The 24,315-nt window shown below is 56.3% G+C and overlaps 2 protein-coding genes across 2 annotated transcripts in view; one reads left to right on the top strand and one right to left on the bottom strand.

The window, feature by feature from the left end:
* Nucleotides 1-24,315, bottom strand: part of UTP11 (UTP11 small subunit processome component) — a 261,807-nt gene that overhangs the window by 126,673 nt on the left and 110,819 nt on the right. The gene's annotated exons all lie outside the window — the stretch shown is intronic.
* The window catches only part of EPHA10 (EPH receptor A10), a 43,834-nt gene continuing 35,351 nt past the window's right edge, over nt 15,833-24,315 (top strand). Inside the window, exons 1-3 of the mRNA XM_054802134.1 lie at nt 15,833-15,943; nt 17,350-17,414; nt 18,691-19,360. Of these exons, the coding sequence (XP_054658109.1) occupies nt 15,844-15,943; nt 17,350-17,414; nt 18,691-19,360 (835 nt within the window). The 5' untranslated portion in view covers nt 15,833-15,843. The remainder of the gene's footprint in view (nt 15,944-17,349; nt 17,415-18,690; nt 19,361-24,315) is intronic.

Genomic DNA, 24,315 nt, shown 5'->3' with positions numbered 1-24,315 from the left:
GCAGGGCAGTGGCGTGGGGTGGTGGGGACCCGGCTGGGGGGACCCCTCAGGACTGGGAAACGCACCGCAGGCACAGGGCGCTGGTGGCTCGGGGCACTGGAATATTTCAGAGAGAGATGCAGGAGTAAGGTAACTGGGACGAAATTCGTTATTACAAAGTGCAACGCTGTGCTTCAGGCCTGGCAACGCTTTCTGCTCTACGTGGAGTTCATCAGCTAGAAACAGCTGCACTGGAGAAAGACCTGAGTTTATCCGTGCGTCATAAGGTGATTCCCTCTGGCCTTCAGTATCGCCGTCCTCTGGCCTGCCGAAAACGGCCCGAGCTGCTTCACAAGGAGGTTTTTCCAGCAGATGCACAGTGGTCTCGTAGGGCTGCGCAGACGGGCTCGAGCATCGGGCTTTGCGTCGCAGGTGCCCGTTCGCCCTCTGACGCCTTCAGGCTTGCTGCGGGCGGAGGGCTCGGTCCCATCCCGGCACGGCTGCGGCCAGGGGAGACCTGCCTGCTGCTGACGGTGGTGCGGGTCCTGGCAGCACGGGGCCGGGGTCCCACCGGTGTCTGCCCCCACCTCTGCAGCAGGAGATGGCACTGCCTCCACCCCTTCAAAGGCAAAACGCTAATTTCTGTCTGAGCAAGAAGAGCCACTAATTGTATGTAAATCCCTTCTGTGATATTTGATTTATGCTTCACGCAGCACCCCTGCAAAGGGTTTGAACAAGGATGAAAGCCCCCTTTTAGGAAGAGAGGCTGTATGATTAAGCAGCTCTCTTCCTTTTCACTCAAGTACTGTGCTGGTTGGCAGCTGCTCTGCGCCTGCGATAATTATGTCAAAGCCTGGGGTGCCATCGAGGGTCTCCGACCATCTGCAAATGAAAAGCTTCTTTCCAATTACTAGCACTGGCATCCCATGTCCTCTTTGGTCCGAGCTCATGTTTGCTGAAGGATATTGGAAGAATTAGTAGATATATTTCTCTCTAATCCTGTCCCAAGCGACGGCAAAATCAAACTAAAAAGCACCAGATTGTGTGCTGTTGTTTTAGGCAATAGCCCAGTGGTATTAATGAAGGATTTTATCATTCTGGGGGCTGCATTGATTTAGAGAACGAAATATCCGAGGTAACAAAGCTGGATGAATTAAAAGCTTAACAGCATGAAGAGGTGTTATAGCACCGCAAATTCTTTGGGAGCTCGCCTGGGCTACTCTGCTCCTTCTTGAGAGCGACGTCCCTGCCAGACAGCGTTATCCTTCCCTCGGGGGGTTGTTCACGTGCTCAGTTGCTGGATTTCCTTTTTCTAGGAAGGAGGCTTTAGGGGAAGGCAGACCGTGGCGGTGCTGCTGCTCGCCCCGCTCCTGCAGGTGACAGCTGCCTGCCCCGGCTCCCCGGCACAGCCCCTCGGGTGCGGGGATGGGACCGGACGTGCCCACGGCCGGAGAAGGGATGCCTCGCTCATGGAGATGCTGCAGCCGGGAAAGGGGCAGAGCGGCCGAGCGGTTGCTCTTTGTATTTGGTGTATTTGGCGTATTTGGCAGGGATGTGCCATAGTGGGGCTGTTTGGGGGGGGGGGGTGGTGTCAAAAAGACGGGAGACCATTTGTCACTGTCTGTGTTTTGGCTTGTATTTGATGAGCCAAATAATATAAACAAATGGACTGTATTTGCAAAGGTGGTGCTTCTGCGTTTCTAACTGGCACGAACAAGCAGCTTTGGGGAAGAATAGCAGGGCGTGGATGTTTCTGAGAATCTTCTTCAGTCTTTGCTCTTCTTTCCTGGCAATATCAGCAAGCTCTCAAGCACCTCTGCTCTCTAATCTAATCAGTCCTAGGGAAACAGGATTTGCCGCAGTGTCTGACCACTTAGGCTTAGGTACCCACCAGCAGAGTAAATACCGGATATATTTTGTGAGAATGGCCAAAAGCTATCCCAGCACCTTTCAATGCCGAGACGGGGTCTCTGGAACCCGGACCTTTCCCTGCTTTGTACTGCTGCTCCAAATTTCATCACTGCTGGCTTTGAGCAAGGCCCTGGCAGGCGGGTTTGTCGAGGCAGAGGAGGGTATGTGCGCGGGGAACTCCAATATTGAGAAGTAATTACTGTCCTCTCCAAAGCCCTGTGATGAGGACTGATACAGCAGCTCACCACGCAGCTCTGTCCTGGTGCTTGTGTGTATTGATAAGGGGAAAGAGAAAAAGCTTTTCAAGGAGTGTAAGCAGCTGCTTGCAACCATAGTTCGATGACAAGATGTGCCGCAACCACTGCAGTTGAAAATGTCAGGTTTGAAAACGTGGCTTTGCTCCTCCGTGGGTCTGAGCTCTGCGCCGGCTCTGGCTGTTCCCCCGGGATGCAGCCCACCCCTGTCCCATCCCTCGGAGCGTGCAGGTGAAGTGCTGTGGTCCGGACGCCTGCCTGCTCCAGTCGTGCTTCCCACTTCCATGGCCAGAGCTCGCGAGGAGGTGACGCGCGCCTCTCGTCCTCTGCCCGTGCTGCGGGTGCCGCGTCTGAGCCGGCTGCACGGCTGCCGTTGTGCAGGCTGTGGGGAAGGGGCCCTCCCGGGCATGCGGAGCGGGCGGATAAAGCGGAGCGGGGGGTGCGCAGCCCCTTCCTCCTCACGAGCCGTGCGGGGGGCAGCTGTGCCGAGGGATGGGGACGGGAGGCAGAGGCTGCTCGGCCAGGACTCGCTGGTCCAAGTCTGGCTTCCAGGCGGCAGGGAGAGCCCTAAATTACCACTGAATTACTACTCACTTTCTTATGGACCTGGTCCAAATGCCACTTCCCTGACTACATCACCCGTGTTTTCCAAGCAGCACAACCAGACTGGGTGGTAAGGCAGGGGAGATTTGATTAGTCCCGTTTAACGCTCCGTTATTAAAGCTCAAGCGATGGGAGGTAATGGTCCCTCGGGGCCCGTCTGCCCGGGGAGTGCGAACCTGGCAAAGCTCTGGCTCTGGGTCCAGCCCCTTGTCCCGGAGGCAGGAGAGGGGCTTCTGACGGATGCTCGGCCCCACCGGGCTGGGTGGGCTGGTCCAGGCAGGGCAACGCCGCAGTGCCAGAGGGCACGGGGATGCTCAGCCGGCATCTGCCCCAGCACCCGCGCAGCCCAAGAGCTCTGCTCCCTGGCGAGGGACCGCTTGGCAGGGACAGGCCACCCGTAGGGATGGCTCGGACACTTGGTGCGATGCTGCTGCCTCCAATACGGACGGCTGCGGGTCTGTCGTGTTAAATTGCCCAGCCGATGCCTTGGCCTCACGGATGTGCTGGTGGGGTCGGCTGGCTGGGATAGTGCAGGAGCCGCTGTGCCGTGCTGTGAGCTGCGGTGCTGGGGTTTCCCGGGGGATGCATTAGGGAATTTATGGGTGTCTTCCAAGGTTTTCTCCTTTATGATTCTTGATTAGTAGATAAAAGGCCCATTTCTTCTTTTAATGGAGTCTCTGATGTTAATGGCGTCCCTCCAGTCAGATTAAGGTGCTTTGGCCTGTTTTAGTCTAATAGAGGATGATTGAGAAGCGTCTGGCTGGTTCACAGTTGGCTTCCTTGCACGTCTTGCTGTGCCGTGCCACTGCCACCCTGCTCACGAGAAGATTCCTGGAAATGAAAAAAAAAAAAAAAAAGGAAGGCTGGAGGAGCTCATCCCCCCCCCTTCGTGGGGGCTCCAGCGCTCCCCCCTCCCAGCCCCTCCCTGGCTGCGGACACCTCTCAGGACCATCCCAAGGTGCATGGCCGCAGGATGGGAGCAGGGGAAAGGCTGTGCTGGGGCTGCGCCCACCCTGCTGAGCTCCTGGTGCTGCAGCAGCTGCCTTCCCTGGTGTGCTGTGGGACCAGCGCTGCCTGCCCTGCCTGCCCTGCCTGCCCTGCCTGCCCTGCCCGCACTGCCAGCCTCTGCCACGTGCCGCCGTCCAAGGGCAAAGCAAAGCGCTGGAGTCTGCAGGATAATCAGAGCTGTTAGAGGCACTCGTGTGTGCAAGAGGGTGTGAAATGCAGATGGATGGAGGAGCCTGGGGAGCGGGAGAGAACGAGCGGGGACGTGCCCGTGTCCCTGCTGAGGCCGGGGCGGAGGGCAGCGCAGGCTGTGGGAGCCGGCACGGGGGGTCCCAGCATCCCAGTGCCCCGCTCAGCCACCAGCATCTCTGAGTCAGCACGGAGCAACTCCCCAGGCTGCAGTCTCGTATTAACAAGGCACCATTTCTGCATTTTAAGTGTGTGCTCCTTGATGTTGTCCTGCCTCTAAATGATCCTGGAAATGTATCGTCTACTTAACTACCTTTTAATTAAAAGTCAGGGATATTAGAAAAGAGAAATCAATTCCTGTCACAATTAAGACTTGGTTTGAACAATTGCAGCGTGTTTCAGCAAAGGATCCTCTCTGGACTTATTGATCTGTATTGTCATAATGTCTGCTTTATTACCATGGCTCAGACGGTCTTAAATGAATATTTTGCCTGAATTATGCATGTCATCTGGCAGGCAGAGGAAGCTGCCTGCTGCCAGTCAGAGTCTGCAGGGCTTCCAGGCCCCTGTGCCTGCCAGCCGGGGCTCGGGCTGGGGTTGGGGCGAGCAGCCTCGTCCCCTTTGGTGTCGGGCTCGGCTGCGTTTGCAGCCCCAGGAACCGTCTCAAAGCCTGGAGGCAGCCATGGCGAGCGGTACCGGGGGAGCAGCAACCAGCGGTGCTCCCCAGAGCATCCCTGCCGACGGGACCAGGACCAGGAGGTCAGGCTGGCGCGGAGGCTGGAGCCTTCCTCGCAGGCGGCCGCGGCTCCCCCAGCCACCGACGCCTTCCTCTCCCTCTGCAGAGAGGGGCTGCGGGGAGGTCTCCAGCGATCTGCCCTGTGGAAGTGACGGGAGAGTAGGAAGCTGATTAATCAAAATCTAACATGATGAAGGACCTTTTTAAAGGTAGAAGATGTCCCAGTTATGGTTTCTCTGCCCTTTAAAAGTTCTTGAAAACTAGGGGGTCTTGGAGGAAAGAAAATTGATTTCTCATGGTTTCTTTTGTACCTCGGGGCAGAAAGTAAATTCAAAGGGGCCCTGACATGAAAGGTCAGAGTCTCTGTTGCTGCGGCTGATAATGAGATCTCTCACAGATAAATCAAAACACCTGGATTTCACCACAGAGGAGCTACTGGTTTAACCCAAGATGTTGGGATCAGGAGGAAGAGAGGGCATGTGCTAAAATCTCACCTGCCGCGGAAGCAGACTTGGCAGCGGGAACGCTGCAGCCCCGGTTACCCGGGGGGTCGGGGCCGTATCCTGCTGCCTCGTGGTGCCCGGCTCATCCAGTTCCCCCTGCAGCCCGTGCAGGCTCTGCACAAGTCTCTGCAGAGAACCGGCCTCTCGCTCTCCCGCTGTGCTCCTCCGGCACCGGCTCCTGTAGCTGCTTTCTCATCTCCGCGTTCCCCCCGGTCCTGCGAGCTGCCTGCTCGCCCGCAGCCGCGTCGCCCAGACTTGGGGGCCGGGGAAGGAGAAACCCCACGGCCCTGACAGCATTTCTCGTACAACAACGGCCACGGCTCCCAAGGCCGTAGCCCGCTAGATACCATTTCCTTTGTGATAAATAGGATTCACGTAATAATTTCTGGCTCTTATTAATGCTTTTAATCTGCAGACCTCAGGAACACTCAGGCAGGGAGAGGTGAGCCAGAGAAAACCGGGAGAGAGATGCTCAGAAAAAAAGGAAAGCGGCAGAGAAAAGTGAGTAGGATGAACTCTTTACCTCTCTATCCCATTAGCACATCCACCGCAGATTGCAAAATCCTGTTAGGAGCAGGCGGCTGGCAGAGCAGGGAGGCAGCGCCGGGTGCCGGGTGCTGGGTGCTGGCATTGCCGTGCCTGGCTCTGTGGCGGAGCCCGGGCTCTCTGCGCTCCCAGCCCGTGCGAGCCGCGGTGTCACTGACGGCTCCAGCCCTGCCTGCCCCCGGCCCCCAGTGCCTCCCCCCCGCCGGGACAGCCCCCCGCTTTGGGCTCGGCCCCTCTCCTCGGTGGGTTAAGTGACTCTCAGGCGCCGCGTTCGTGCCTTTGGCGTATGACTAATTGGAGAAGTGTCTAATCTCGCCCTCCACCGATGTTACCGTTATGCAGCCTGTGATTAAACATGCTGTCAGCCGCCGCTGTTTACAGATAATAATGCTGCTTTCTCTCCATTCCTACACTATCAGCCTCATTAGCAAGGTTTACAGATAAATTAATGTGGATTGAATAATGTCTCAAACGTATCCCCTGAGCACCGCACCCTCCCACTCTGGCTGGCCCGGCGGTGACTCCGGTGGCCCCGAACCGCTGCGTGGGGCAGAGACCTGGCCCCACACCAGGGTGACCCCCAGCTCCGGAGCCTAACTGCAGTGCCCACGTTGGCTCTTTTCGTGGAGACCTTTCAGGGGTGCAGTCCCCACTTTTGCTACCAGACTGGAGACAGCAGTAAGTGTCTGGGTTGATAAATTCTCTCTGATGCTTCATTACAGCAGAATCTGCAATACACGCAAAAAAAGACGCTCTTTTTCCTCTTTTGCTGAATGAAACATTCATACACTTCCAGAGAAAGCTCCTGGTACGGATGGTGCGTGGCCTTTCAGATACAGTAGGAACAAACTGCAGCTGCAGATGGGAACAGGTTGTTTCTGCCATTTGTTATTCTTTCCCCTAATTATAATGCAGATTGGACACTCTCTCCAGCATTTCCTCCCTTTCTGTTTATTTAAGCAGTATTTTTTGCGAACCTATGTGACAATCTCGCCCTAGGACGCGAGTGCACCGTTATAATGAAACCGAATTTATCGCTTCCCCAGGGCTGCGGGGCTTTTCCCCCAGGGCCCCTGCCACCGGCGGCAGCGCCGAGCCAGGGGCCGGGAGCAGAGCCGGGATGCGCCGGCCGGGGAGGGTCCCTCTCTCTCCATCATCGGGACGGAGCCGGCAGGCCCCCCACGGCAGGCGTCCCGGGGGCCAGCGTGGCCAGCGCCCAGTGGTGCCTCTCCGGGGGCCGCATCCACCCCGGCACGGTGGCAGGCGGAGCGGAGGCACCCGCGGGCACGGGAAGCTGTCCAGCTCTCTGCTGCGCACCGAGCGCTCTGTAATTACCAGAGAGCTTTAATGGAGCTGGACGTACCGTGCTGGTGCCTTATTTAGAGTCTGCCCAAGTGCCGAGTCCTGGAGTGCAAAATGCATCTAGGAATTAGCCCCAGCTGGAGTAAATTGCTAATTATAATTTGCAAAGTATATTACCCTCTTTTATCACGGACAAATGAAAAAGACTCTTTGCATGACCTCCCCGTCACCCTCACCCCGTGACTAAGGGATAATTGGCAAGTGGCTTGTGGTGATTGAGTTATGGAGCGAGTCCCGAAGCGTCCTTCTTCATCAGGGTGTCATGCAACTTGCATCTTTGATTGCCTAATGAATAGGAGCCAGAGCAGCGTTCACCCCGAGGAAATCCGCTGTAGCTCAGTGCCGTAACTTCAGTGGACGTTTACTGCCACGTTAGCGTGGGGCCAATAAAGTCAGAAATCTTGGTAATTGATTTTTAAATGGTGATTCAGCGCAAAGACTTAAAGGTAAAAAAATCTCTTAACAAATAGGGGAAACACTGTGAAACAGGGAAACCCACACCCGAGGTGGGCTGGCGCTTTGGGAAGAGCACGGGCTGCGGCGAGAGCTCGGCGCCGGGGCAGCTCTGGAGCATCCTTCCCCGGCTCTCGAGGCCAGGCACTCGCCTCGCGTGGCCGCAGGACCAGCAGGACCGCTCTGTCTGAACCGCATCTGACCAGGAGCGATGGCCACACGCTGCAGATCCCTTTGTAAAACATAAACAGCCTGCTGTGAAATTATTTCCGACGCCACTGAAAATGAAAATCCTAATGACAGCACTTCAAACAGAACTGCTGCAAATCTCTATAAGTGATTTTAATGAAACCAGCCAGGAATACAAGGAGAGCAAATCAAAGCTGGGACAACTCCTTTGTTCAAATTACATGTAATTGGTATCAAAATTATGATAATGGTTGTTTGCAGCATTATACTTGAGGTATATCATCATTTCTATCACACACCTCGGCTCTCAGAGGCTCACACACCTGAGCTCTCAGTCTGCAATTCTGTCTTTCAGCCAGAGTAAGAGTAGACGCAGCAGAGGGGCTGTCTGAGTGTGAAGCAGCCGTCTGTGCAAAGACCGGGGTGCTGAGGTCCTGCCCCGTATTCAGCACCACTGGCAAAGCATCTCTGCAGGGCAGGACCAACCTGGCCCGGGGGAGCTGGGGCGTCTCTCTGGGGGGGGAACCCCACACAGCCCGGTTGTAACTGTGCTGTGCACGTCTCCATCGCCAGGGTCTGCGCTTCCTGCCAGCAGCAAAGGGCTGGCGCGGAGGCCGGCAGGGCAGAGCGGCTCCGGGAGGCTCCGGGGTCCTGCTGGGAACGGCACCGGCCCCGGCACCTGCGCTCGTTGGCTGCGGGAGCGCGGGAGGTTGGTTATTTCTGATCCTCTAGCTCAGAAGTGACTGAATGGGTGAGGCAGGATGTAGTCCCAAATTCAGTATGTTACTTTAAGTAACTGGACATTAATTAGCACTAAATTACAGGTGGATTCCCCTGGAGCTCTAAATTACTTTTCTATTGGCACCAAACGGTTTCCTCTTGACCAATGCTGCCCAGGTGAGTGTCGGAGCCACGGTCAGTGGTGACTGCCACGACCCTCGGGGACATGCTGGTCCCCTGGCTGCCGCAGGGGCGTTTGGGGATGACGGTGCTGTGCCGAGGGCAGGGTCCGTCCGGGCTGGTGGCCGTGCCGGGCACCGGGGCTGGCTGTGAGAGGAGCTCCCCTGCCCCTGTCCTGGCAACCAGCAAATCCCCACTGCTCCGTGCGAAATGCCGGAGCCGCCCGGCTGCCGGGATGGGTTTGCCGTAGTTTTCCTACGCATCTGCCATTAGCAGGCGACGCCGGGTCTCTGTGCCTTCACACGCTGGTCGAGCAACTCTTGGGCTGGAGTGACCTTTGAGGGCAGAGCCAGAAGCAGCGGTTTACTCGGCGAGAAGCAAAATGAACCAAACCCTCCCTGTGCTGGGACAGAGCTGAGCAAATGCAAACCGTCCTTTTCTCCTGGGAAAACTAAAAAGTAATTCTTTCTCCTCTGCATGTTCCAGCCTGGTGTCTGCCCTGCGTGAGGCTCTGAGTCTGCTGCAGGATGGGATGGGATGGGATGGGATTTGTCTGGCTTTGTTACGGCTGGGGCTCCCTCAGCTCTACGGCCTCAGTAATTTATATGCCATTGTGTGACTGACAAAAACCTATCAGAAAATTGATTCCCTTTGTTTATTTGTCATCCTTCGAAATCTCCTTTCTGACACTAATTACCTGTACGGGACCCTTGCCCAGCCAGCCCTCCACTGTGGGTGGGTTTCTGCCTGCCCCCCCCACGCTGAGCCCACCTACGGCTGTGGAGGGGCAGCAGGGGTGGGGGAGCCCGGGCAGAGCCCTGGGAGCTGCAGGGGCTGCGGCTGCCCCGGATGCTGCCGAAGAGGAGCCCGAGGGTTCTGGGCTTGCCTTCCCCAGCAGCCGGTGGCTTCACTGGCCTCGTGCTCTCGGCACTGGCTCCAGCTCCGGCTCCACCATGCCCCCCCCATCCCCGCGCGCCACCAACACAGAGCTGCACGGCCGTGGGTCCGAGTCCCCCTGGGAGCAGCACAGCGAGTCTAATTAATGCGTGTAATAAATCTGCAGAATTAGGTGGCCCGTCTGCACTTGTGCATCCGTTGGTTCCTCCTCCGCAGAGATAATTATATCAGAGAGCTCTTAAAATAGGTGCCTTTTCCCTTACAGGGGTTTTGTGACCGGAGCTGAAGGCAGCACGAGGACCCACACTCAGCCCGGGCTGGGGCACCCCGGGATGGCCGGGTCCTGGGAGCAGCGCAGGCACGGCACCGCGTGGGCCAGGGACCCTTTGTAACCCCTCGACGCCGGAAGAGGCGAGACAGTGTGCCCGCGTGAGGAGTGCCCAGAGCTCCTTGTCCCTGCCTGCAGCCGGTGCTTGGCTTCTGGGTTTTCTCAGCAGGGCTGGGAAGGCGAGTGGCCTGAAAGTCCGGAGGAATAGCTGCGCTGCACGGCGTTCCCAGCGGCTGCTCCTGCGCGGCTGCTGCAGTTCTCTCCGACCCTGCCAAAGCCACCAGTGCGACCGGGGACAGGGACAGGCGGACAGGCCCGTGCCCGGAGCGCGCAGGCAGGATGGCAGCGGGTCAGGCTGCCGGGGGGATGAGGGCAGTGCTGCCTTGCTGGCATCCTGGTGGAGCAGAGCAAGGAGAGCTGTTGCACGCGGGTGCAAAGTGACAGCGAAATAAAGCACGAGAGTTTTGCCCAGGGACCGTTTACTCGCTGACATTAATTTGCCCGCGTTGGGTCCCTGTGGCTCTGCTGGCTGCCGGCGACGTGCCGTGAGCCCTGCGCCCCGATGGGAAGTAGGGGACGGGGCTGCTGCCCAGCGGAGTGTGGAGTTGCAGCGCTGCCGCACTGCTGTGCACGGACGGTCCTGCCCCGGCTCCGAGGGGAGCAGGCAGAGGGGCGGGAAGGGCACGGGGCGCTGGGAGAGACCCGCTTCTGCAAAGTGCTTTGCACCCACCTCCCGCCTTTGCCAGCTGCTCGGCTCCACGCAGCAAAAAGCACGGCATGGCATCACTCTCCGCAATCCCTCCTGCCGCTCCCAGAGCGCGATTCGAGGTGGGGAGAAGGTAACGTTTTCGACTCCTGAGCTCAGTAAATGCCTCGGCTTGCCCTTCAGATTGTCACCAGATTGCAGCGCCTGGATCCCTCCTGTCTGGCTCTAATTAATAGCATGTGATAATTTGTCTCCGGTTGAGTTGGAATTTAACGCTGAATGGATCCTTGCCCCCAGTGAAAGGCTGGGTTTCATATTGATGATGACAGAACGGAGTATTACTTATAGAAGTATAATGATCTTATGCTGCCTGGAGCTCTGGATTTTCTCAGTATATGACGAATGTGAGGCGTTTAAAAAAATTAGACACTTACTATATTTTACATTATTTTCTAGCACATGAATCTCTGTGGGCTGCCTAGAAATCCATTAGCAAGAAATGTAAAGATGCTTAAAGGCATTTACCCGGATTAGTTGCCTTTATGTAGTCAAGGATCTTTTATGTGATTACCTTAAAAGCTAGAGAGCTGCTGCAAAACATTTATAGTACAGACATCCTGAAACAAAGAGTACACATCTGACAGAAAAATTAAGCCATTAAAAACAAATGCAGTGCACTAGTTGCTTTTATTTTCAGACAAACAACATAGAAGGTAAAAGGAGTTAATACACAGTATTTTCCTTTTGCAGCCCGTGATGTAGGGCTGTGCAGCTTTGATCATGAGATTTATGGGGAAGCTTTACATTAACTTCTATTTTCGCTGTGATTTCTACCAGTTAGCAGCACGGAGGTGGCGCAGGACGAGACGGTGCTGTGGGCAGCAGGCTGCAAAGGCACCGGCTGTGACGGAGCGTGGTCCTCCCGGGAAGCGACGTCTGAGCCCCGGGATCAGCCGGGAGCAGCGGATTGGCGAGGCACGGAGGGTACCCGGTGCGGATCGCTTGAGCCACGCTAACTCTGCCGCTTTCCTGTGCGGGGTATTTACCTAACGCCGGGTACGTGTGTGCTGTGTTGCTGTCGCCTGCTCCGCTCTGGCTCCGGCACCGTCACAGCAGAAGCAGCAAAACTCGTCCTGGAGCGTGTTTTTGCGACATGCCCAAAACAGCACGAAATTGCACAAATGCCTTGTTTTCTGTTGTAAGAAAATCCTTTCAAGCGTGGAGGAGGAAGGAGAGGTACAAAAGCTTCCGTGAGGTTTCTGCCTGCTCCTTCTTTCTTCAAGGGCAGCTCTTACAGCCACATACCGAGGCCCACATCCTCCTGGCTCCTTTGTCCTTTAGCATAAAAAGTCATTTGTCAGCAAAAGAAACAAAGTTTTGTTTTTCAGTCCAGATCTGGCTGTCCTCCCACTGAGACTTTCAACTCTTTATCTCAGGAATTGATGGTCTCGGATTCTGATCCTCTTTCCTTGGTGTTTGTATTGATTTTTTTTTTTTTCCCCCTCCAGGAGGGTTATTTTCACTGTGGTTTCAAAACTATCTGTCTCCACTTACAGCAGGTAATAGCTCAGCTTGGAGAATTACACATTTTCTGGGCCGTGCTGGCCCCAGCTCTTTGCAGAAGTTCCCCTGGCAATCTGGAGCCTGGATAACCACCTTCCCAGCTTTCCCACTCGCGTCTCTCCGGGCTCGCCCTGCGGCTGGGGTCGCACTCGGGACTGGGGTAAGGGAAGCTGGGTGTGAGCAACGGGTATTCCTCTTCCCTCGCTTACAGAGAGCGGCCCCTCGTTACGCCGCTGGTGCTGGAGGAGGCAGCCGGCGTGTGCTGTGCCGTCCCGGGGACAGCATCCCTCCGTCCCGCTCGCTGACGTCCGGGGGCCGCGTCCTTGGTGCTGGCTCGGCTGTGCCGCAGCCCCGTCTGCGGGCTCAGAGGCCCGTCGCTGGTCATCAGCTGTGCCCGATCGTGAATAAATCCGATATAGTCTCAATTTAAAAAGCTGCTCTGTTTCTTTCACCCCAGCAACGGCTTTTAGTCATCCAGTCTTGCCAAAGAAAAATTCATGAGGTCATTTCCCCGGAACAACATGATACTTCAAAATCGTAATTAAAATACCTCTGGCTGTTCTAATATTAAGCTTTTATAAGTGCTTGGAATAATATTTCAGATAAATGGAAAAGCTTTGTACTCTATTAGCACGACATACCCTTCTTCTAGTGAAACACATCTCTAATCAAATCCTCCGTATACATTGAAAATACTCTTCCCTGTTTGGCTCTTCGGCGACATGAATGCGTACACCTCCCGTGGGTCTCAGTGGTGAACGGAGCTGTCCCAGGGGTCTGTATCGATTTGCTTCCTGACATTAATACCTTCCAACGTACCAGCAGCAAGATCCTGCGCACGAATGCTAAATGGGAGGCTGTTGTGCCCCAGAGGCTGGTAAGTGAAATCCCATATATTACACCATGTGAGTCGTGTGTCATATTAGAGCAATCTAGTTTTAAAGGGCATCTTTCAAGCACAAACTAGCTTTTTCCCACACTTGACTGATCACACAAATAACTGTGATTAAAGGTCAAGTGGCTGGGTTTTTCTATTTTACTCCTTAAAAATTTATATGCGAAAGAAAACCTAGAAGTTAACATAGCATGAAATTGTTATGCAGTTATGAGCCTTTAACGACAACTAAATATCACTTTTCTTCCTGGGTGGCTTGAAAAATCCCCAGTAATAATGGGTCACTTCTTCTGGTTTCCACTTGAGGAAGATCATAAATAAACCTTGGCTTTTGCTTCCCTGCCCTGTAAAGTGATGGAGGGAGAGTTTTAATCATCTGAACTTGTGACCCAGTCACCAGGGCTGTACCCCGACCTCGCCGGGAGCATCGGCCGGGCTCGGAGCGCTGGCGCTGCGGCAGCACCGCAGCAAAGCGCCGGCCCAGCAAAGCACTGAGCTCTCCCAGCCGGGAGGAGCATTGATAAAGGGACGGGGATTTTCTCACTGGTGAAGATAACGGGGAAAAGGTAGTGGCCGTGTTTCCAGAGGGGATGAGAAATGGAGGGATTGCTGGAAACACCCCCCCGGCTGCAGGCGTGCGGCTGGGCTCTCTGTGTCCCGTCATGGGTCCCTCCTCCGGATCTGCCAGGCTACAGCTGACGCAGTAGCTGAATAGCGGTTTTGGGGGCTGAGCGGGAATATGGGGGGTCGGTGCTTTGGGGTGGGAGGGGAGCGCTGGAGGACATGGAGAGCAAGTAGAATTATTAAAGGTATGTATTGTCAAATCCAATTACGAATCCTCATTGTGCTTGAAAAATGTTTCCTCCATTTCTGCAGAATGGCCACAGCAGCAGCATCTTCCTCTTAACTGGCCAAGAGCCCCGGATTTCCAGCAGATTTATACTCAGATGCAATGCCTCCCAAACCTCTCGAGAGCAAACATGCCGTAGGTGTTAAAGGATGCTCGGGAAGGCAAGATTCCTGTGGAACAGGTTAAAGAAACATTGCGCTCGGGGTTTTGAGCTGGTGTCTGGGTTGCTCAGGGGCTTTCACATATGGTTAAATGTATTCACGGGGATAGTCTTATTGACTTCAGGACGAGAGTACTTAGAAGCTGGGGCATGAGGTAAATGAAGTGCAATCACCATATCTAATTAATCTTATTATGCAACGTGCAAATCTGAGTCTGACTGGCAGGAGGCTTCAGTAGGATACCTGCTCCAGCAAACGTACGCGTGGGTGAGGCACCGCAGAACTCAGGCTTTAGTGTCTAACACTTTCAGGTGTTTAAATGCAGTGCGTTTGTGCAGACACACGACTGCTCTTCCCCTGCAGCGCCGTGCACCCCGCCAGTTTTCACATGGGCACGTTCACGCACCTCTCATTTCATGCATGGGTTTTTGTTCAGCTGGGCAAGTCCAGCTGCCAGCGTGACCCAGCTCTCCATGTCTGGGCACAGCCCTCCGCCCTGGGTGCTCCTCACGCCTGCCGAGCCAGCGTCTGGGTCCCACACCGTCCTCACTGGGGGTGGCCAGCTGCGGCAGCGGGGATCCAGCAGCAACGGGGAGGGCTGGGGGTGCCCCACTGCGGGGCTGCACACAGGGCTTGTGGTCCGAGCACCCACCACCATGAACAGGGGCCGCGCGCGGGGTGCCATAGCCCAGCCAGGCTGCGTTAGATGGAGACTCGATATTTTTATTGCAGACTTGCGACATTTTACGTTTGACAGCACATAATCACAGCAAAGGGAACATCCCACAGGAACAAGCGTTGCTACATAAGCACGCTTTGGCATCACGGTGTCAGCCATCAGAGGGGAACTGATGGGCATTCAGCCTGACTAAATTTTGCAGGGACCTGCAACGCCTACGATTAGCGATAATCAGACCTCACGGAGTTCCTCCCCTGGTGCAGGAGCCTGTGGGCCTGGTGGCACGCACCTTCCCTGCAACAAGCTGGGAGTTGCCTCCCCCAGCCCAGCCAACCTTGCTGCCGCAGCGCTGCCCTTCGCGTGGGTCTGGCAGGACCCACCCTGCCTGGGGCTGCCTTTTCCTGGGGGCTTCTTTCTGGCCACTCTGACTTTTACAGCAGCCGCTGGGCTTGGAGGACCTTGAGATGAAGCTGGGAATTAATTTCAACCCAGAAAGGCAGAAGAGAGGGCTTGACATAAAGCTGGCATTCCTGGGCATCGCATGCAGGCAAGGGCAGTAACGAGACCTGCCCTGCTGCTCTCCTGGGCCCTGGGGTGCAGAAAAAGGCTCTGATTCGCCACTGGCTGCCTGTTAATGGCAGCAGGGAGCAAATATCATCCAGTGGTGGGGCATGGGGGGGGCACAGCACTGTTAATTATGGCTGTGATCACAAGGTTGCAACGTCTCAGCATCAGCAGGCGCTGTCCGTGCCCCAGCAGTCCGTTGGCTTCCATGGGGAGGGCTGTCCCTGCCCTCGGCAGCGGTACCAGGCAGCCCAAAGCTCAGCCCCGCTGCGCTCCGCCCGTTGCAGCAGCAGCCTGCCCCACACATCGTGCAATGAGACACGGCTGGTCGGGGACTGGCCTGCAGCTGCCATCATTAGGCTTCAGAGTGAACGGCGCCCCCCGCCTGCGCGGCCGCCTTCGCCCCGCCCCTTCCCACCGAGCGCTCCGGCGGCCGCCGCGGATTGGCCGTGCCGGCCCGTGGCCACGCCCCGGCAGCGACTGGAGGCAGCGGTTGGCGGCGCGGGGCGGGGGCGGGGCGCGGCGGCAGGAGCGCGGCGGCGGCGCGGGGCGCGCGGAGTCGGCGGCGCCATGGCGACGGCGCGCGGCGGCGGCTTTCCCCGGGCGCTGCCGCCGCTGCTGCCGGTGCTGCTGCTGCTGCCGGTGCTGCCCCGCGCCGCCGCCGAGCAGGGTGAGTCGGGCCGGGGCGCGCGGGGACCGGGCGGGCGGAGCGGCGTGGCCGCGGCACTCGGTGCTCCGGTACCGCCGGCCGTGCCTTGTCCCCGGTGCTCCGGTACCCCCCGGCCGCGCTGTGCCCCTTGTGCCCGGCGGCCTCGGCGCTCGGTGCTGCCGCATCGGCTCCGGCGTTGGTCGCTCGCGGCGGGTCGGGCTGCGCGTTGCGGTGCCCGACGCCGCTGGGAGAGGCCGGCGGGTCGGGTCCGGGTGGGCTTCCCCTTCCTCCCCCGCGGTGTGGCCGCCAGCCCCCCGGTGGGCGCGGCGGTGGCTTCGTGGGGTGGATGTGCCGCCGCTCTCCGGGGCGCGGGGGAGCGGGGACCCGCGGGACGGGGCGGGCAGATGCGGTGCGGGGGGCTCGGCGGTTTCCCCGCGGGGTGGGTGGCCGGCTCAGCACGGGGGGTCCCGGAGCGAGGGGACTCGGGCGTCCCGGTCCCCGCGATCACCAGAGGCGCCGGGAATGAACGAGCTCCTGCGGCGCTCGCTGCCCGCGCAGCGCTGCCGGTACCGGGCCGGGCTGCCCGTTCTGGCAGGCGGGAGGGAGCGGCGGGAGCCGGCCGGGCCGCCGCGGCTCTGGGGGCAGCGCTGGCCCCGTGCGGGGTGCGCCCCTCACCGCCGCCTCGCCGGGCCGTGACGTGGGGACACGGTTCGGTGCGCGCAGGGGCTGCGCTGCCGCGGACAGACCCGTCCCGCTCAGCACCGGGAACGGCGTCCCGAGCGCTGCTTGGGAAAGGGCCGGCCGGGGGTGTCCCCCTACCCGCCCCGGGCGTTATCTGGGGTCTGGAGTCTGAGAGGAGGCAGCGTGCCGGTCAGCGTGCCAGCTGCGCGACCATCGCGAGTCTCTGAATTTGGGGGAGATGCCTCTTCCCGTCCAGCGGAGAATTAGCTGCCCTGTGGGAAAAGGATGTAGTCTTTTCGGGAAATTGGTGTCTCAGAGCAGTGCCTTTCGGTTCCAGGAATACGCACGCTGCGGGCACGGCACAGTTACAGCGTTGGCTGGTGGTGTCGAAGGGATTGTCCTGCAGAGTCCCTTGGGAAGCACTGCAGCCTTCCCTGGGACGTCATCCTTGTTAGGTTAGGGTGCTAATCGCGTAACTGCGAGGTCTGCTCTGGATGCGCAGCCCAGAGCTCTGCAGCGTGAGTCCTGCTCGGTGCGGTGCTCGATGCTCACGCGATGACGCGATGGCTGGTGGAGCTGGGGTGGGAGCTGCTCCCTGCGCTCTGCGACCTGACCCGCTGCTCGGGCCGGTGGGTGTCCGGGAAGGGGAGCATGGCGCCGAGCTTCCCGACGGACGGGCCGGGTGGGGGTTTACTGGGGCCTCCTGGGTCAGTGACTTTGCTTTGTAACGTGTCGTCTTCCTGCAGTCGTCCTGCTGGACTCGAAGGAGTCGCAAGCGGAGCTGGGCTGGACCTCGTACCCATCAAACGGGGTAAGTGCGGAGGTGGGGCTGTCCCCCTGTGCTGCTGGGGGGGTGCTGCCTTTTGGCGCTCAGCAGTATTTGAAGTCCGGTGGCTCACGTGGAGCCGGTGGAGGGGGCTGGCAGCCATGGCGTCTCCTCGAGCCGGGGGCGGATGGGCAGTTCAGCACGAGCTGTCACGTTTATCAGCTCTGGGCACCCTGGGGAGCGGAGTGAGAAGTGAAGTGTTGGTTATGTGAGCGGTGCAGCCAACACGGAATGCCTCCTCAAAATGAATTTTACACTCCTGCAATAAGCAAATAAACACCAGCCGGTTAAGGCTTTGCGTTGCAGTTTGCACACCAGCGCGAGTTCCTGGGGAAGAGGGCTGTGGCTGGGGTGGGATCGTCAGGAGCTCTGCATCACGCAGGATTTGTTTGATCAGGTCCTTGCTTTGCTGCCAGGGTCAGTCTGTAGCCGCTGAGCGTCAGGAAACTCAGAGTAGTGTTCCTTGCTGCTTTGGGTTCATTTTCCAGAATGGAAGCGAGGGAATAGTGATAGATCCTGGAGTCATCTCTGTTGCCCAACTGTTAGTCTGCAGAGAAAACTGTTTTGGGTACATTTGGCAATCTTGCATAAATTTACCCCAGAAAGAATTGCTTTGGGTAGTTGCCAGGTCATCCTTAAGGCTGCGAGGGTTGAGTCATCATTTCACAAATCAGAATCTCTGCTGGTAACTTTGGGGAAATACCGTTTCACTTCCAGTCAGAGGATTTGTCCCGTTCCAGCTCAAACTTCTCCTGACAGAGAAGCCGCTGCTGCCGTTCATGAAGGTGTTTGTCCCTGTGTGATGGTGTGACTGGTGTCACATCTCCTTGGCCATCTCTGACTCCTCTGGGTAACCCAGCCCCATCTGGCATTACGCTGCATGGCGTTGCTGTGCAGAATGCACCTTCCCAGGGACAGAAGATCCAAGGCGCGTGCGGGAGACAAAGACTCTGGCTTCTCACCAGATGATGCGTCCAGTTTCACATTAGACTTTGGTTTAGAAGGTTTGATGCTGGTGCCTTCTTTCTGGCTGCACCTCTGCAAAGATCTCAGGTGTTAGGTGGTCAGGCAGCACCGCCGTGTTGCTACAGCTTGTGGTTTTGGTGGGCTAAGGACTTTCAGTGCCTATGATAGAACGGCCTGTGGGTGGAAAGGCTTGTGGTGGTGATATTTATACTGATCGGTGTGTTTCTGCTGGGGCGGCTGGTTCTTGCTCACGGCAGCTCTCGAGCTGTTACAGCCCTTTGTGTTCTTTCCCCAGTGGGAAGAAATCAGCGGTGTGGATGAGAATTACAAGCCGATACGCACGTACCAGGTCTGCAACGTCATGGAGCCAAACCAGAACAACTGGCTGCAGACGGGCTGGATTGCCAGGCGCGATGGCCAGAGGATCTTCATCGAGCTGAAGTTCACCCTACGGGACTGCAACAGCATCCCTGGTGTGACGGGCACCTGCAAGGAGACTTTCAATCTGTACTACGTCGAGTCTGACTCCGACCTGGGCCACAGCGTCCACGAGAGCAAGCACACCAAGATTGACACCATTGCTGCTGATGAGAGCTTCACGCAGGGGGACCTGGGTGAGCGTAAGATGAAGCTGAACACCGAGCTGAGGGAGATTGGGCACTTGAGCAAGAGAGGCTTCCACCTGGGCTTCCAGGACGTGGGCGCCTGCGTGGCGCTGGTCTCCGTGCGGGTCTATTACAAGAAATGCCTCGCCACTGTGCAGAACCTGGCCGTGTTTCCAGACACGGTGGCGGAGACGGCCTTCGTGACTTTGGTGGAAGTTAAGGGCACTTGTGTCGCTCACGCCGAAGTGGATGTGGATAACCCCCCCAGGATGCACTGCAGCGCGGAGGGCGAGTGGCTGGTCCCCATAGGGAAATGCACGTGCGGTCCCGGCTTCGAGGAGAAGGACGGGGGATGCAGAGGTAAAAGTGGCTGTCGGTGTCCTCTGGCAGTTTTTGTCTGTGTTGGTCCGTGTTGTGCCAGACTGCTCCAGTCTGCCTGGTGCCTGAGCACAGCTCAGACAAGAGGAATTGCCTTTTGTCAGCAATATGATTCTTTTAGCTGATTGCAGCTCCCCAGCTAACAGCCAGACCTTAATTTGAAGGGTGGCAATTGGGTAAATGGGGTGCGTTGCCGGTAGCTGCTCTGCAGCATGGTGTTGGCTGGGCAGACGTGCCAAAGCTCTGAACACCGTCAGGCGTTTCCCACAGCTTTATCTGTAACTCTAAAATTACTCTAGAACATTAATATCCCCATTGTCATGCTTTAGACACAACTTAATAATTCGGTGACTTTACAGCTCACAAGGTTACGTTTGATGACAGCTGTAAAAATGGATGTGACCTCTGCCTTAATGGGTATCCCTCTAACGAACCTGGTGCTGTGACCACTTCGATCTCACTTTCAAGGGCAGGCGAGGGCCAGGCATGGGATCAGCCCCGAGAGCGCGGGATACGGCTGCACGCTCCTGCTCTTGGAGTGTGGGAGCCTCTGCAAGGAGAGCGGGGTCGGGCTAATGCCTCTTCCTGGGCACCTTCCCTCTTCGGGCCGTGGTCAGGACCTCGTCCCAGCTCAGCGTGGTCTCGACTGCCTCTGCACCAGCATGAGCCGGCAGCGGTCCCGGGCAAGCAGAGGCCGCTCTGTGCGGCGGGTGTGCGTCTCCTACCCCAGCAATGGCTGTTCCTCCATCGGCACCCAGGGGTTTTCTTCTCTGAAAGGTGTAATTCGCTATCAGTTATTAACTGGCAGTGCGCGTGGCTGCCCTGTTAGCCACGCTCCTCTGGGGCAGCTTGGACGTGCAGGAGATGTTTTCTTCAGTAAGATATGCCTGAAAAGACCCTTCGCTGCCTGTGCCTGGTGTCCAGGTGATACCTTGGACCTCTTACCTTTTCACTTGGTAGAAAACAGATGGAGAGGAAAATACCTAAATAAGTCCCAAAGAGGTACAGCTCCCCCGTGTTTGAGGCGTACGGTATGGTAGGGGAGTGAGCTTTTCCTGAGGAATCATCTCTGCCCTTCAGGAGCTACTTGAGGTTTTTCGGATTTAAATTGCGCCAACTGTGCTGCCTTCCTGCTGGAGGTGGGAAGCCCTTCCCGGCGCTCCGGGTAGTGGCTGTTCGCTCTCTGCCCTCCTTAAGAAGACCTTATTAAAACTATCGAATTGAAATCTCAGCACTGTTCATTGCTTCAGTGGCTGCGTGGCAGCTCGCCATGCTTTCCCCATCTGTTTGGAGTGGGAATTTACATAGCGAGTCCCAGAAGGCTTTTGCTAATGTTTCAGGTTTCTCTGTGTTGAGTTTAAATAATTCATATTCTCTAAGGAAAAATATTTGAAGTAATTTAATGGACATAATTAAGTTTTTTCCCCCTCTCCCAGAAAGCAGGTCATTAGTCACTCTCTGTGGAGCAGCGTCTGATGTCTGGACAAATATCGGAAAATAGCTTTTAAGGGTTGAAAGTTTTTGGTTTGTTTTAGAGCCCTGCATTAGCATAGTGCTAAGTGAATAACTTTAAAAGATTTCTGATGAAAGCATCCAGGGCCGCGGAAATTCTTCAACAAGGACAAAAGCCCTTGAGCTGGAGGCAGGTAAATATGGTGGGAGTTTGGGGATGGTAAAACTGCCAGGTGATGGCACAGCAAATCTGGCTCTGCCGCCGTGGTCCTGTGGCGGTGGCTTTGGAGGGCTCAGCGCGCCTGAGTCTGCTGGATCCTTGGCTGCAGCCTGTCGCAGCTCTTGTGGCCGTGAGAGGTTGGACCCCGAGTTTGCTCAAGGGCCGGCCGTTTTGGGGAGCAGGGACTGCCCGGGGGCCGAGCCCCCATCCCATGCAGGGGTGGCTGGTGGTTCTCCAGGCTCTCTTGGGTGCTGCTTCGCAGCTCCTGGTCCTTTCCTTTGTCCTTCGATCTTCTCTCAGGACTTTCTGGTTGTGCCTGCAGCACGGGATGTGCTGGTGTCTGAAATCAGTCGCCACACCGACTGCCGGGGTCACCGTGTGTTGGGGGACCCACGGGGCCTGGCTGCCAGCCGGATCTGGGATGGATCCAGGGTGGTGCTTAGGGCCAAGTGCGTGACGCAGCTTCTTGGGTCTAAATCAAAAGGAAATTGGGCGGCAGAAGCGAAGGAGAAGTTTCCCCAGGCCGTCTCGGGCTGGGCCCTCCCTCTGTCGCTGTGCTCGGAAGCCGGCACACGGGCCCGTGTCCTCACGGGGCAGACGGGTGTTTGGGGCCCGCAGCCGGTCTGAGCCCAGCCCAGCCGGGACCGGGGGGCTTCGCTGCTGCCGGTGCCCTCGGCGTGGTGCAGGGGCTGGTCCTGGGTGGGTGGCCGCGGGCAGATCTGTGCCTGGTCGGCAGTGCTGGTGGCGGCCGTGGCACAACCGGGAGGTGCGGGCGGTGCGGGCCTCTCCACGAGAGGAGCGAGCTGTGTTTGCCGCTGAACTGGCGAAGCTGTTTGAACTAAATCACAAAGCTAGTGTCCCTGTAACCGTGATTTAAGTGCCGAAATCACCCTGCTGCTGAGAGAACGTTTGTATCCCCACGCTGAAATTAAGAAAGATGAAAAAAGACTAATAGGATTTACGGCACTGCTAATTGCTGCTGCGAGAAAGCCGAACGTTTTTACTGTCCGTCTTTCTGTATCACACCACTTCTCTGGAGAAGCCCCAGCGTATCTGACAGGCTTCCGTGGGTTTGCTCGTTTCTGATGAATCATTTTGGCGATCGTTGAAATGCAGCCATCTCTAGGGTGGCACCGGGCAGCTTCAGCGTCTGTTTAACATCTACCTTCAAATAAGAGGAGAGGTTCTGTCACTGTAAATACATTTAGACTGCTTTTCTTGTCTAATATATATATATAGCCAGATGCTGGTTTGTGCTTACTCTGAGCTTAAAACCTATTTCCAGCCGATGCACGGCAGGCGAGTGAGAAGTCCTGTTGCACTGTGGATGATCGCCTGTCCATCCCTATTTTGTTTTCCATAGGCTTCTCAGCACTGATGTCTTTTTACCCTTAATTTTTCCAGGCGTGAGCTGTGGCCCCTTCGTGCCATTTACTTTGTGGTGCGTTGCAAGAGCTTTTGTGTAGATGAAACCGTGATGTGGAGGATCTGCCTGACATCTGCTGTAAAGTTGTCTCTTTCTGCTTCATCTTTTCCATCCAATCCCTTGTAATATCTGCAAGGAGAATTTCAACAAAGCCCAAGGTTAATATTTACCAGCCAGATTTGCTGCAAATGAGACAACTTCAACCAGACGCTGAATTAATATGATGGAGACCAGTTTCCAAAAATAGCCGTCAGCCACTCTTCTTTGACAGAAACGTAAATTTGTGCTGTAGCTAAGTTTCCTTCTCAATTTATTTCCCTCCACTTCTGACAGCAGCAGCAGGAGCGTCTCTGCGCTGGGAAATGCCCCGTGCTCTGCTGTCCCGTCACCTGCGCAGGGCAGCCCGGCACCATGCTCGTTCCAGTCGATGATGGTCTAATTAGCGGGCTGTATCCCTTGCCTGTGCAGGGATGACACTACTGAAACCAGTTTTAGGGAGGAAATAGTTTCTAGTGCTTTGTCAGGATTTTAAAATGATGTTTCAAAGTGAACGTGATGTGGGCGGCCGGGCCAGGTTTGACACCTCCGGTGCTCTTGGCCGCAGGGACCGGGCAGCGAGAGGGGTCCTGGCCTGGCCCGGGTGCTGGTGCTTCTGTTTCATGGTCCAGCTGAACATGTGCACGTATCTTCCTTCCCTTGCAGTGAGCAGCGAGTGTTGCCGCTTTTCAGGGGAGGAAAACCTCACGCAAGAAGTCACACCAGCGAGCTGCTGTTTGTGACGGCCCGCGGGCATGAGGAGCAGCTGCCGACGTCCACAGTGACTGCTTGAAAAGGGGAATCAAAGACGTTTCCCCCCTTTTCTGCATCACTGAGTGGATTTTTGAGCAGCATGTCTGATTCAGCATGCCATGGACAGGACACAAGGAAGATTTACTGTGTTGCACTTAAGGAGAAAGCTAGAGAAAATAATAGCCCTTAGACTCATTCTTTTTCACCTTTGCTTATAAAGCATGTTGGTTTCTCGGAACAAAACTTCAAGGATAGAGAGGGGAAAGGTGTTGCTGTTGTGGGATTTTTCCTTTTCCCACCCTTCCTGTACGTTTGTGATAAACCAGCGCGTTTCCAGGCTTGGCTGGACGGATTTGCACACTTTGTCCCACAGTGTCGGGTACTCCTGGATGTTTCTCTTGCGCAGATAACCCGTCAGCTGCTCTGCCCGTTTGCTTACGTGGAAATGGGATTTTCTGAGGGCTGGAGGTAACCCTTTCTGCAGACCCTTTCCCGAGGGCACGCTCCGGGGAGTTCTGCTCTGGCCGAAGTTGGACGGTCCTCAGTCTGTACTGGGTTCATCCCTGCAATGTCTGTGTGAAGGATTTTGGGGGCTCTACAGGGCGAGCTGGCACGGCTGCTGGTCTTGAAATGTAGGGATAAGATGAAAGGCACAAGTCAACGCTAATTAGAAAAAAAGCAGTCCTTGCTAATGGTGACTGCTAGCGATACAAAATGTAACGCGCGCTCGACACTGTGCAGTAGGGAAGAAATGGCTTCTCGGATCTGCTGTGGGATTCGTCAGTGATCTGCTGAAAAACGAAGGACACCGGACTGCGAGTCCCTCTGCTCGTCAGGCTGGGGTGCGTTATTAATGGCTGTAATCACCTGATGAATCTAACACTGTGTGTCGTATAATTGCGCTTTATGGCAGCTTATAATTGTCGTTGTTAATGAGGAGACAAGATTTGTGACTGCACAGTCTGGATTCTGTTGTGGCCCTTTGTTGCTGTTTTCCTAACCCATTTTCGGCTCCCCCGCCCCGGTAATTCCTTACAGATCCGTGCCCGT

The sequence above is a fragment of the Grus americana genome, chromosome 23 (genome assembly GCF_028858705.1).
Source record: "Grus americana isolate bGruAme1 chromosome 23, bGruAme1.mat, whole genome shotgun sequence".
In the NCBI taxonomy this organism is placed as follows: Eukaryota; Metazoa; Chordata; class Aves; order Gruiformes; family Gruidae; genus Grus; species Grus americana.
The sequence above is the reverse complement of the archived record's forward strand: the minus strand, read 5'-3'. Positions and strand labels throughout refer to the sequence as shown.